General features: G+C 30.6%; 3 protein-coding genes across 3 annotated transcripts in view; 2 read left to right on the forward strand and 1 right to left on the reverse strand.

Annotated features, from left to right (window-relative positions):
• Positions 1-9: 9 nt before the first annotated feature.
• LOC129918890 (probable prefoldin subunit 6) lies at positions 10-706 on the reverse strand. Its single transcript, XM_055999639.1, has 2 exons — positions 527-706; positions 10-463 (listed from the first exon to the last, which is right to left on the reverse strand). Exons 1-2 carry the CDS (start codon positions 597-599, stop codon positions 159-161), a joined length of 378 nt encoding a protein of 125 aa, XP_055855614.1. The 5' UTR covers positions 600-706; the 3' UTR covers positions 10-158.
• Positions 707-2,340: 1,634 nt separating this feature from the next.
• Positions 2,341-5,659, forward strand: LOC129919470 (GATOR complex protein NPRL3). Its single transcript, XM_056000353.1, has 3 exons — positions 2,341-3,902; positions 5,029-5,184; positions 5,241-5,659. Exons 1-3 carry the CDS (start codon positions 2,491-2,493, stop codon positions 5,581-5,583), a joined length of 1,911 nt encoding a protein of 636 aa, XP_055856328.1. The 5' UTR covers positions 2,341-2,490; the 3' UTR covers positions 5,584-5,659.
• Positions 5,660-10,352: 4,693 nt separating this feature from the next.
• LOC129920139 (uncharacterized) overlaps positions 10,353-13,744 on the forward strand; it is a 28,816-nt gene continuing 25,424 nt past the window's right edge. Inside the window, exon 1 of the mRNA XM_056001352.1 lies at positions 10,353-10,960. The gene's annotated coding sequence lies outside the window, so the exon portion shown is untranslated. The remainder of the gene's footprint in view (positions 10,961-13,744) is intronic.

Below are 13,744 nucleotides of genomic sequence, written 5' to 3' on the forward strand. Positions count from 1 at the left end.
CGGGTGGAATTTCTTTTTATTAAAGATGTTTATTAGGAGTGTTTTTTCTTTGCTACTCACAAAAACATTCTTAACAATAAATTATGAATACATTTGAATGAAAAAATAGTGAAAAGAAAAAAAAGAACATGTTTTACATTAAATAGAAAATGCGACATTTATTTCATTGCAACAGCAACTTGATATTGTTGTTGTAGCTTCTGTACATTTTCACGATGTTTTGCAATATCCTTTTCCATAGTCTCTAAAGTTTTGTTGGATGATTTTAATTCCTTGGAAATGTATTCAATACGTTTGCCAACATTTTGACGGGATTCTTCAAGATCTTGTTTAACAAGAACCGGACCGTACAATTTGTATACTTTGTTATCGGGTCCAAGAATATTGAGTTCATCAAGTACCCATTTGTTTTCATTTAATTGACCTTCGAGAATTGTTCGTTGTTTGGCTAATTTCATGAATGCTAGAAAGGTATGGATTTGATCATAGATATGGGCATATTTGGAATGGGTATGAAGGAACTTACTTTTTTGGCCTGTTTGGTAGGATTCAAGTTCGGATTGAAGTTTTTTAAGTAAAGCAGCACTGCCTTTGTCCATTTTGAATATAATTTATTGGGATTTTGGGTAATTTAAAAGAAAAATTCGAGCAGATGCCGAAATGGAATTTCTTTTTACCAAACCACACTTGAAATTGAAATGTCAAAAATTCAAAATGTCATCTGTCATCTCATTCATGGATCTGTTCGATGTTGCCGTGTTCATAGTGTTGAAATAAAAAAATTAAAGAACATCTCTCCAAATATTTTTGTAAATCGTTGGTTTAGTTGTAAAATGTATTTAACCCATGGTTTAATAATTTGTATCCTCTCAGATCGCGATTATTAACTCGTAATAGCAGATTTGTATTCGTTTTCATATACTTAGTCTGTTATTTAACTTTTATTTAACTTTACGCAGCTTTAGCGAAACGAAATTTTCCATACAAAATTTCGTTAACGAAAAAAACCTAATTTATGAGAAAACTGATTAGTTTTGTTAATTAGGGTTTCAATTAATAACGGTTGGAACCATTCTCTGTTTTCAAAACTTATAGTTAATTTGTCTCCATATTTTGGCAAATCTCACAAGTCACAAAAACCTCACAAGGTGATCATAACTTGATTTTGTGAGGATTACTAGCAACAATCCAACTTTTGAGTTGTGACCTCCTTCAGAGCAGATCACAAATTCGAAAGTTTTTGTGACGAAAAAACCTCGCAAAATCAAATTCAGCTCACTTTGTGAGGTTCTCATAACTTGTGAGGTTTGCTATAAGTAATAAAATACTGAAATTTAATTTTTATCAACTATCAATTGATAATTATAAATTTTGTATCGCCATTTATACAATTAGTTCAGAAAGGTTTATAAAGGTTAAAAAAGCCAAATGCATACTTGAATCAGAGTTGATCCACAGCTAATTCCCCGAAATCGGTGAAGTAAAACAAAAAAAAATCTCTTCCTAAATCTGACATACGAGTTAACTTCTCTTGGTTAAGTAAAATAATATCAGGTAAAAGAATTATATAAAGGTTTTTTTACAGTTAAGCCTGGTACGCTGCTCGCGCTAAATTTTAGCTCCCATACAAATTATCGAAAAATTTTATCTGAGCTAAAATGGATCCCATACAAGTTATCGATAGCTTGTATGGTAATTTTATCTCGGCTAAAATTTAGCGCGAGCAGCGTACCAGGCATTAAAAAAAAAAAACAATCTGTTCTATAAAGAAGATATTTGAGAAGTAATTTTAAAAAGAAAATTATTGACAACAAAAATAAAGTAAATCATTTGTTACTGAGTTGAATAAATCGCAAAGTAAATTTATAACAAGTGTCATATCTCAACAATACGTTCACTCTAGAGTTTTTAATACATGCTTTTATTACATGTGGAAAATGATTATTTTCAGTACAGTGATTTAAAAAAGTGTTGTTCAAACTGAACTGAAAACATTTTTATTCACATTTAATATTTTAAGGGCCATTTTTTTCACTCGGAGTTGAACATAACTTGAGAATTTTTAATATAAAAATTCTCAAGTTATGTTCAACTCAGATTGAAAAAAATGGCCCTAAATCTGTTCTATAGGAACCACTAGTTCACTGTAAAAAAAAAAGTCAAAAATCAGCCAGATAAATCGTGAACGAGAAATTAACATCAACCATTATGTCAATTTCATAAAATTAAAATTGTTAAACCGTGGTTTAAATCATTTCACAACTAGCCCTTACATATCTCTTCATGGGACACGTTTACTAAAACTTGTGTTTGCCCCTTAACAAAATGTCATCATGTAAACGTCAATTTTTGAAGTTTCATGTTATGTTATCAAATCTGTGTGGAGCAAAAATGTAATTAAAAAAGTTAAAATTTCTTTTTTAAAGATTAAATTTAAATTATATAAAAACCAAGTACATGTAAGAAATAATAATTTAATAAAATACAACCATGGAAGTAAATCCTCTTGCCGTCATTATCGTCAATTCCGATAGCAAAGGTGATCGCTTACTCTTTCGATATCCTTATCGTATCGAATCAGATATTGGTGTAATAAACAAAAATAAAAAACGCAATCCCTATGCAATAAACACCTCAGACGATATTCTACAAAAACCACCACAACATGCTTCCAATATAACAAAAGGTCATCTAACTGGCTTTACCGATGAAGTGTTATCAACACTTTTTGCCGTCAAATCTGAATTGTGCAATCAGAAATTCGAACTCAAAGTAAACGATGTGCGTTTTGTAAGTCATCCAACTTTAATGCAACGTAAAGAGTTTCGTAAGTCTTCATCGACTGAAAGACACTTGATTTTAATAAATATAGTCTTTGCTTTGCATGCGCAAGCATCATTTTCCATTGTCAAAAGTTATTATCAATTGAGTAAGAAATTAGGCTTAGCTTTGAAAATGGAAGAACAACGCGTAGGTTATCTCTCCGAGGAGATAAGTGACATGATTAAAACTCATGATGAAGTTGCCAATATGATGGAATTAGACAGTGGCGTTGGTAGCGAACGTGATTTGTCTGCTTTTGATATGATTTTAGAAAAGTCTAGTCTAGCTCAAGCAATTCGGGCAGTACATCAGGATCTTTGTACAACGGGTCTTTTAAATACAACTTTGAATAATTCACTTACATTGAGTTTCTGTTTGCCACAGAAAGCTCATCAGAGTCATAAAAAAGGTTGTATTGTTGAGCCAGAGGCAATTGATAAATGTTTGAAATCTCTAAAACCATATCATGGAATGTTGTTGCTCGTTGATTTTGCTGAGCTTTTAGACTGTGTACCGCCTTCTGGTGCCAGTATGCTTTTACAGTTCTTTGAAGTCTATAATCCTTTAAAGAGCTTGCAAAATATGGCATCAGATGCGGATTTACATATCGATCATGTTAACAAGTTGGTTGGGCATCTTGTCTATTGGGCAAAAGCCACAATTATTTATCCTCTTTGTGAAACTAACGTCTACGTTATAGCTCCCGATGCTCCTCTCCACACAAAGTCACATTTGGTTGAGAAATTTGCAGCTCGTTTCTCGGGAATGTCTCTATTCGAGGTGATTAGTGATTTTTCCTTACCCACATCGATTGGACACTTGACAACACCTCTACAGCAAACAGCTCGTCAGAGAATATTAGCTCAAATGGTTTTGTGGATGTTGCAACATCATTTATTGATGCAGCTGCATACTTATGTGCAATTTATGCCAAGTGACATGACAGACTGTGACAATCGTTCGATTGATTTCAATAACGATGTGATTAGACGAGATGATGATACGGAACAGGATATTGATGAAGTGTTGGATGATGAGATTCCACGTAGTAGTCTGGGGCAAACGAGCGATGATGATTTGTGAGTTTCAAAAAAAAAATTTTTAAAAAGAATGGCTTTTAGTAATAAACCAGAATTTAGCAAAAATTGATTGTAACAAAAAATTTATTACACAGATCAACACGAAATTTGTGCTTGGGTTGTGACTTAGAAATTATGTTAGATATATTGATACTCATCTGGAACACATTTTTTTTTTTATTTTCTTTTGTAGTCAGCAGAGCAATTTCCAGTATATTCAACTAAATCTTTTTCTTCATTTTAATGCTATTTTCATTTATAAAACATATTCAGAAAAACTGCTTGATGAATAAGTCTGAAACTTTGCATATTAATTTCAGGTATATTAAGCCTCAGTTTAGTCTTATCACCCATACTTATAAAATAGCTGCACATTTTCTAAAAAACCGTAAAAATGGCTATTTTGATAGCTTTTCTAAATTGATATCAAGTGTAAGAATACATTTTTAACAAAGTAAGCTTAATTTCTCTGTAGAGAATTGAATGAAGTTTTAAAGTGTATCCTTGAATTTTCTGTAAGGTTATTCGTTGTTAAGATATTGATAGTCAAAGTCAAAAGTATGGGTTTTGGTTTGATGACTGATAATGCAGCCTAAAAAAAATCGTAAAAGTTTGACCTAATTTCTTAAAAAAAGTCGAATAGAGTGCTTCAGCAAAAACTTAGAGCTTTAAATCATCTACATTTTATAGCTTTTACAGTTTTTTTTTTGTACAATGCACGGTTTTTGGACTATAGCTCATAAAACTCGAGGTAGGCTGACAGGATATGAAAATTGTATTTTTGGTCCCAATACTACAAAAGCAAATCTTAGGAGAGGAAAGGGTGATTATCTATTATTTTGGTTGGACCATGAAACCAAAAGAGCAAATTAAACCCAAGCACAAAAAATTTTGTTTGTTTGTCGACCTGTGTTAATGGTAATAAATTATACAACTAACTTCTAAACTTAGAATTGGCTAAGATGCAGTTCAGCTATAACCAAGACGATTTTAAAATCAAAGCTCTTTTTTTATTTAAAAGTGAGATGTATGTTTTATTTTTTATTTAAATCGAACCTTCGCTAAATTCGGGTCTATTACTAAGGGCCAATGAATTTTATCTTAATTCGATTTTTTTTTTTCTTAGAAATGATGGTTCCATGTTGAGTATGTCCAGTCAACCCCTTCCAGTACCGAATATCAGTGGACGTTCAATAACAGAAGATAGATATTCTGCCGCTGGATCGACAGTATCTGATAATATTGCTGCTCAGCCAAGTTCAAGTCATAAATCGAATTTTAGGTAAGTAAATTAGATAAGTTTTCATTAAAAAAAGAAGTTAAATGTTCCCTTTTCAGTATGACAGCATCAATGAGCACTGACAATTGTGATAGTATAGATTCCATTGAAGATGAAGAAAAAATCAAAGATTTACTTAATGTATTCCAAATACAAGATCGCAATGCAATACAACGCATCCCAGCATCGGCTAATGTAGATGATTTATCGCTTATGGTAAAGTTATATCAGGCGGGTTATTTTAAAAGCGAACATCATTTAGAAGAGATAATGTACTTTGAGAATTTAAGGCGATGGCAATTGTTACAATTGCTTGATAAGTTTCGAGATGTTTTGGTTATTTATGAAACAGAAGATCCTGCAATTGCGTCTATGTATCAGAATACTGTAAACATAAATTGAATGTTTTGTTTTAGATAGTAGTAGTGATAAGATAAGTAAAGTTAAGTATACGAGTATGTGTAAATAAATATGTAAATGTTTTTTTTTTTTAATTTTAATTTATGTTTTTTGAAAAGATTATTTGTTTGGTTTCGAGAGAATAACGTTTATTTTGTGTTAAATAAATAAAATACTAAACATACTATGTATAACTATTATTTTTTTTTTTTTTAATTCAGTTGAACTTTAAAATTGAATAAATATGCTTATTTATTTTAAAAAGTTCAATTTTACGATTTGCAACAATAAAACTAAAGATATTAGAACATCCACTGTGGCGTATGTGGAACATTTTTGTTTTGAAGTTCTAATTCTTTAATTGGGTTTCGTTAATATTTCGCTTTATTGTAACTTGCAAATCTAAATTGATTACTTATCACGCAAAAAATCTGCTGTGTCAGCTCTTTGAATAAAAAAGTTATACTATCAATCCTTAATCTCATTGAACTAACATTTTGGGTACTACAGAAGCTAAATTTTAATGTTCTTATAGCTTCTTAATGGAGCTAAAATAAAGGATATTTCGATAGATAAAACAATAAAAACAAATTCCTTATTTTTCAATTAGATAACTGAAATAATGTATGATATTCTTGTTTATTCATTAATTTTTCTTATAGTTTCACATTTATGTTTTTATTTACGCTAGGATTCGATGAACTCGGTATCCTCTGCTTCACCATACAGAGCATTATATTTTCACCTTGCCATAGTTCTTCATTAGAAGATTGAAAAAACTGAGATATAATAAAAAAAAATAATATAAAATCAACGTATTTTGCTTGGTTAAATAAATAATAGACACATAAAAGTCCCATCTGTTAGAATGCGATCTATGTATAAATCTTTTTTAATAACCATCAAACCTTTAAATATTTTTTAGGCCTTACAAAACAAATCTAATAAGTTCTTCTATAATTATGTTAAAAAACTGTTAAGTCTTTCGAATTTTTCTTCTTATTTCACTTTCGAAAATCGTTCTGAAGTTGTAACACTTCTTAACAACGTTAAAGAGAGTTTGATTGAAGGTGTGTAACTTGTGAAATTTCAATTTTCCCATAGCACGATGAGTTTTAGCGTCAAGCGCGTTGAAGAAGGTTCTCTTAAAAGATTACCTCTATACGCATTATAAACCGTGTTTTATTATTCATGTGGATCTGGATCAATTTTACACATAAAACAAAAACAACACCTTAATCCCTGTTTTCTATTGGGTTCATTTTTATTAAACAGATGGATTTTGTACGTCGTCGGTAGAGAGAAAGACAAGAGATGGAGTATGACTATGAGTATGAGAAAAAAAAAACTAATAATCTGCATTTATTCATTTTGCTTACCACTTTTTTTGCAGATTTGTAAGTGCCAAACTATGACTGAAAAAATTATAACTATACATTTTAGAATTTTAATAAATAATTAGAATTCATGAACCAGATTTGAAAAAACAACTAAGGGCCAGTTGTACAAATATTTAATCCGTGGTTCAGCAACTTTTATCTTCTGAATTCGGTGGTAAAATTGATTTTTAGCACTGCAGTAGATACATTTTCCCAAAGGAACGCAGCTTATGTCGATCAACACTTTTTTTTAATTGTTGACCAACTTGCTACTCATCCACACTCTCATTTAAATGTGGACGTACAATTTTTCATATTGAATGTTAGTGAAATGTCATGTTACGTCATGTTGATTATCACAAATCAACATAATGTGGACGCAGCTTAACAACGACAAATCATAACAACACGTTGAACCTCAGTGCCATCCTAAAGGCCTACAGTTTTCTGTCTTGTCGGCATCTTTCTATCTCACCCCTTTGCTTTTTTATGCACAAAACAATTTCATCTTATTTTCAAAAGACACATAAATTCAAAACCTAAGGTAGACTTAAGATTATATTGGGTTATAAGACTTTTTTTTTATTATTGTGAAATCTTAAATTATCTTATGTGGACTTAAGATATTTTCGCGGGTGCAAGCAGAAACAAAAAGTCATCCTTTTTTAAAAATTCCGAAAGAGTGTGAAAAGGCAAATCATCTTATGTCAACTTAAGATTTTGGAAATTAATACAAAATACAATTTATAGAAAAGCCAAACTATCTTTAGCTGCGTTCCTTTGGAAATATTTATCTACTTTTTAGTACTTAAAACTACTTTGAACTACTTTGCTATACTGAAAAAGTAGTTCAAAGCAGCTTTAAGTACTAAAAAGTAGATAAATATTTCCAAAGGAACGCAGCTTTTAAGTCATATTTTTCCTTATAATGGGAGAAATATTAAAAACAAGGGAATCCACGATTCTATGCAAATGGTCTTGTAGCGTTGCAAAAGTGTAACGTTTCCTTAAACTTAAACAGCCAAATATACAGACTTTAATTTTTTTTTACACTTTTGCACTTTTGCTATACCCTAACCCTAGTGCAAAAATAAAATACAATGGTGCAAAATTTGTCTGTTTAAGTTGTAGTAGTAGACAAATAATTTAGCAATTTTACACCTTTTCGTTACATTGGATCGTGAATACCCCTAGTATCTTTTTGAAATAAATTTAATAAAAAAGATCATAAAATTTGACATCTAAATGTTTTATACAATTAAATCTACACTTGAAAGAATTTGTTGGGAGGCAGCTTTGAAGTGTTTTTTTTTTTTTGCTCTCCTGAAAAATCATTAAAATTGACATAAGATACTTTACCTTTTCAGTCGAGATTTAAGGTCTGTTTGGAAACTGCCTAAAGCCTGGTACGCTGCTCGCGCTAAATTTTAGCTGAGATAAAATTCCCATACAAGTTATCGATAATTTGTATGGGATCCATTTTAGCTTGGCTAAAAATTTTCGATAATTTGTATGGGAGCTAAAATTTAGCGCGAGCAGCGTATCAGGCTTAAAACAGAAATATTTCTACTTTTTTCAACATTTTCAGCCCAATTCCTGTTTGGGTACTCTTCAATGGTGTAGTTTTGTACGTTATTTTTGACATAAATAGAAATATTTATGTTTTAGACAGTAGGGGAGAGTGGGGCAGTTTTGAACACTTTTTGCTTTCGCAACTGCTAGAAAGATATTTATTCGATTTATTGATCTGTTAAGTTTACTTATATGAAGCAGTGATATTGAACTTCGATTTTAAATTATATCTGGTTATTTTCGCATATTATTTATATTTAATTTTAATTTTAAACCAATATTAGGTCTTATGTTCAAAAGTGCCCCATGTATGGGGCAGTTTTGAACATGGAAGGGGCAGTTTTGAACATCAGTATTAATTTCGTTGTAATGAATAAATAATACTTAACTTTTTATTAGTTTTTTAATAAGAACATACAAAAACTCCAAATTGATTATTATATCATATTCAATTAACCAACAAATAATAAAAACTCAGAAAAAAATAACATTAAAATTTAAATTATAGTTATCAGTTTATCACATTTATAAGTTCAAAAGAAAAACAAAAACCAAAAAAAATTCATTTAAAATATATCTTAGAAAAATGGTATTCATACCATTTATGCTTCTCAGAGTAAAATAGATTTATTTTCAATATATATAGATATATTTCTAGACATTAAATCCAAATGTTAACAAAGCGGATGTTCTTCATGTACCAGGAGCATTAATTGGTGTAGGTAGCTTGACTTTAATTTCTATAACGCTTAAGCGGTATATAATCGAGTCCTCATCGAGAACAGTCTAGCAGAACTTGAAGAATTCAGGCATTTTTTTAAATCCTCAATAATGTTGTACATATTCCCATTTTTTCTTTTATTTTGCTCACAAATGCTAGTTTCATTATTTTTTAAATAAAACAAATTTATTAAATAAAACACATTCAAGTGTCCTTAAAATGTCTGATACAAACTACTCGGGCGGTTTTGAACATGTTCAAAAGTGCCCCACAATACTTGTTCAAAACTGCCCCAACTGTGTCAACGACATAAAATGTTGAATAAATATTTAACATTAATATATTCATTCAAAAATTCACCGTCAATTAGTTTAAAATTCATTAACCATTAACAAAAATTGTATTGCGTTTTGAAATCACGTACCAATTTTTTTTAAACTCTTACAACTAAAAAACTGAAACAATGCAAAACCACTATAAAAATCACCTTAAACCTATAAATCTGAAAGTCAGCCGAGATAACGATGGAAAATCATTGACATTTATGGATATCGTGTTGACGGGTTCAAATATCGTAATACTTCTAAAAAAGATTGATATACTAAAACTTTATATGCAGTGTTCAAATGTGCCCCGTGTTCAAAATTGCCCCACTCTCCCCTACCCAAACAGACCTTTAATTTGGTTGATTTGGAACAAACAATCAACCTAGTGTGAACCTAACTTTAAATATACACAAGTGCCACCTACATTTGAAATTTTAAATATTTTTACCAAACTCTACCAACACATCCCACAGCGGATGTCAACATTTTGCCATAGTTTCGTTCTTTTTCGTTCAATTTTTTTTCTTGCATTCACCAACACTCCATCTGAAAGAGATAAAACATCAAACCAACTCATACATTCTTTCTCATTTCCACTCTCATTCATACCATATAACTTATCTACCACCTCTCCTCACTCACATACTTCAACTATCTCTTTTCAATACTTGAAATAAAAAAAAAAAAAAAACTCAACTCAACGATGTATACTTTCGTTAATGTATATATTTTTTAATTGGATTTGCTGTATTGGTGATCTCCATCATCGTCAAGAAAAAAAAATAACACACTCCAATGGCCGCCATTTATTGAATTTGTAGGCACTTGGGAAAATGGTCGAGATTTTTCAACTTTGAATTACTCTGGTAGAATTCAATAAAAATATTTTGAAAAATTATACAAACTATAGTAAATTAAAGCTATTCTCAAGTGAATATTGAATTTTGTTAAAATCAAAAGTGAAAAACCATAAAAAACCCAAATTAAATTTGTTGACATTTTTTCCTTACAAAAAATTCTGTACTCTCTTTCTCATATATTTGATTTGTGCTGTTGGTACCCAAACCCAACTAAGTTTTTTTTTTCCATCATCATTTTCTTAGTGCAGACTTTGTCGCGGGTGTTTCTATTCTCAAATCAAACCAAAAAAAAAAAAAGTTCTCTTCTACGTCAACGTTTTGCAACACACTACAACGTCAATTTCGAAATAAAATAAATACAAAATTTCATCGAAAATATAATTAAAAAATACAAAAAAAAAAAAAAAATTATAATAAATTTTTTTGAGTGAAGAAAATTGTGGAATTTTCTGGGAAGTTTTTTCTTTTCCTTGTGAATATTTTAACTTTCCCACTAACGGTGGCTTTTTGGTTGATCTAAATGTAAGTAATATTTAAATTATAAGTTTTCCTTTTGCTAAGTTCGTTTTACAAGTGGAATTGGTTGGAAATAAAAAACAAATACGTTTTTGGGACGTTCATTTTTTAGGAAGCTTCCTGCCTGAGGAATCCTATAAAATTTAATGATGATCTTAATAAACGTTTTCCCATCGTCATTAAATACAAATTGAACTTTGAATTTCCCTAATTTATTGAGTTTTTGCGATTTTTTTCAAAGTTTTCCATTGGAATGGTTTTTGACATATTTTTTCGCACATTTTCTGCAAAGTGGCGCTATTGAGGCATTTAAGTTAGCATTTTCTTGTAGGTAATCGATTAAGCATCCATTTGAGATAGTTTATTTGTGAAATATTTGCTTAGAATTGATGTTTTGCGCGATTTTTCATATAAAAATTTTGTATTGTAGCCATTTTTATTTTTCTCGTCGCCATATTTAATGTGGGGAAAAAAATTCTGAACGAAGAAAAAAAAATATAGTTTCGATTTGTATGTAGTTGTGTAATACATGGAAATGTTGCTTGCGCATGGAAAGAATACAATCATAAATTCGTGTACGTACATGTTATTTTTATACGTATAGAAAAGTGGCAGCCATTTTTAAAATTTGAAGTTTGTAATTATGTGTACTCTGTTGGATGGGCTAGAAAGAGATGGTCTATAATTGTAAGTTTCTTCTATCTTTGGTGTGTGTATTTTTTTTTTCTTCTTATTTTCGCATTTTCTCGTTTATTCCGCATTAAAGAAATTCCTTTGGTGTGAAGTTGGCTGCACAAAATTTAGATGAAAAGAATAGAAGATAGAAGAGAGTAGATGTATATGATTTTGTCTTGATTTTTATATGGCTTTTTCATTCACTTGTAGTTGAGGTATATTCTGTCTACTCATTTTTATCAATCTATCTCTTTTTCACTAGCTTGAAAGAAGATAAATTTGGCATGTGCGCGAATATACCTCTAGTTCTTGTTTTTTCTTTTTCCTTTTAACTCTTTTTTTTTTTTTGTTTCATTTTTGTATAACCTCACTTTTTTTTTTATTTTTTTTTATATCACAAAATTTCTTCTATTGGATTTTTGCGTTGCTTTTTTTTTGCTTTTGCTTTGCTGCAATTTGTGCTTCTTGCTTGGTTTATTTTGCTCTCGAGATTTTTTTATTTATCTGTATATTATTTTTTTTTTCTACTACTTGTCTGTATATTTTCATCTGGGGGGATTTTATTTGGTTGCGCTTTGATTTGCACTCGTTGCTACTGCTGTAGCCTGGTCTCTGGTATACATGTACTCGCTCGTAGTTTAGAGCCTGTTCCCTGATTATGCCCCCAAACTCACTTGGTCTTGGATCTGTCTCTGCACTCACTTTTATCCAATATTTTATTTCTTAATTTTTGTTGTAGGTATGAACTATTTTTATTTAACAGACAAAAAAGTATAGATTTTTTGTGTGTGTGTTGCAATATAGTCAGTCGAGTCGGTAAACATAGTGCCTTTAACTAAGTTTATTGCCTGTGCTCATCGCTCTGATGATGATGTCTCTGTGTAAAAAGAGATTCTGGGGGATTCATTCAAGTCGATTCGATAGTGCCTATTGAATCGAAACAGCAGCACTACCAAACTATTATAAATGAGGTGATAATACCCCCGGACTGCGAGACCGATCGATGAACACGATTTATTTTATTAAATAAGAAAAACTAAAAAAATCTAGCAACGAACAAGCAAAATGTTAAATGAAATTGGTTTTGGTTGCTATATCGTCATCGTCGCCACGTCTAGCCTTCGTTAATTAATTAATTTTTCGTTTTCTGTTTCTTTTTGCTGCTCACAATACTAGAAAGTTCTAGATTATCTTTTTTAAGTGATGATGATAATTAAAAGAAAAAAAAAAAAAAATAACTATAAAAACAGTTTAATATGGGTTTACCTGTGTACATACCAACATTATAATAAACAAATTCTCGATGATGGAATGTCAAAAATTGATAATCATTAACATTCTAGTACATTTTTTTTCTATCTTGGAATAGATTTTTTATTAAGGGCACCTTCACACATGCAAGTTGTTCCTAAATTAAGTATAAGTCCCCAAGCTAATATAATTTTTTAAAGTTAAGAACATAATTGTTTAGAAATCTGGAAATAACAAAATCCACTTCGTTACTTTATTTAATTTATAGTAAGTTAGTAAGTTTAAACCTTATTTAAACATGTCCGCAGATTTCTATGGTTGGGAGGTTTAAGTTCTCACAATGCTATTGACTTGGTAATAGTCCGTCTGCTGTCAATACTTTCAAAAATGATATTTATTTTTCTGTAGGCTAGGTAAAGTTTCAGGGACAAGATAACGCCAGGACGCCAGGCCTTCCTCCAATATCTTGGATGACCGAACCTTTCGAGGAGCCAGAATTATCTCGGATGTGTTTCTTTTGTCAATTATCTTCTGGTCATAGTGGGCGATGGTTCTTACTAACTGCCTTTGTATTAAGTTCTCGTTCGCTGTTGAAGCTGGCTGAAATATTTTGAACAGGACATTTTGTGCTTGCTTGTTCGGTAAAACAAATTAGAAAATCCTCGTGAAAACTTTCAAATGTGTTATCTATTCGAATGTGTGAAAGACATTGTAATCTGTACTTGAACACATTTCCTCGGGAGTTTTCATTCCTGACTGATAAATAACATATTTGCTATTGAATTTTTTAGCGCTTATGGTATGACGATTTTTCTTCTTCTCGTAGTATATTTTAACCTTAAGTCTTAAATCGTTAGCCAATTT

This window comes from Episyrphus balteatus, chromosome 4 (genome assembly GCF_945859705.1).
Source record: "Episyrphus balteatus chromosome 4, idEpiBalt1.1, whole genome shotgun sequence".
Taxonomy (NCBI): Eukaryota; Metazoa; Arthropoda; class Insecta; order Diptera; family Syrphidae; genus Episyrphus; species Episyrphus balteatus.

Bases quoted from the DNA above. Each gene is read 5' to 3' on its own strand.
- LOC129918890 (XM_055999639.1), bottom strand. From the start codon at position 599: ATGGACAAAGGCAGTGCTGCTTTACTTAAAAAACTTCAATCCGAACTT. The intron at 464-526 runs GTAAGTTCCTTC...ATACCTTTCTAG, and splicing joins CTACCAAACAGGCCAAAAAA to CATTCATGAAATTAGCCAAA.
- LOC129919470 (XM_056000353.1), top strand. From the start codon at position 2,491: ATGGAAGTAAATCCTCTTGCCGTCATTATCGTCAATTCCGATAGCAAA. The intron at 3,903-5,028 runs GTGAGTTTCAAA...TTTTTTTCTTAG, and splicing joins CAAACGAGCGATGATGATTT to AAATGATGGTTCCATGTTGA. The intron at 5,185-5,240 runs GTAAGTAAATTA...TTCCCTTTTCAG, and splicing joins AGTCATAAATCGAATTTTAG to TATGACAGCATCAATGAGCA.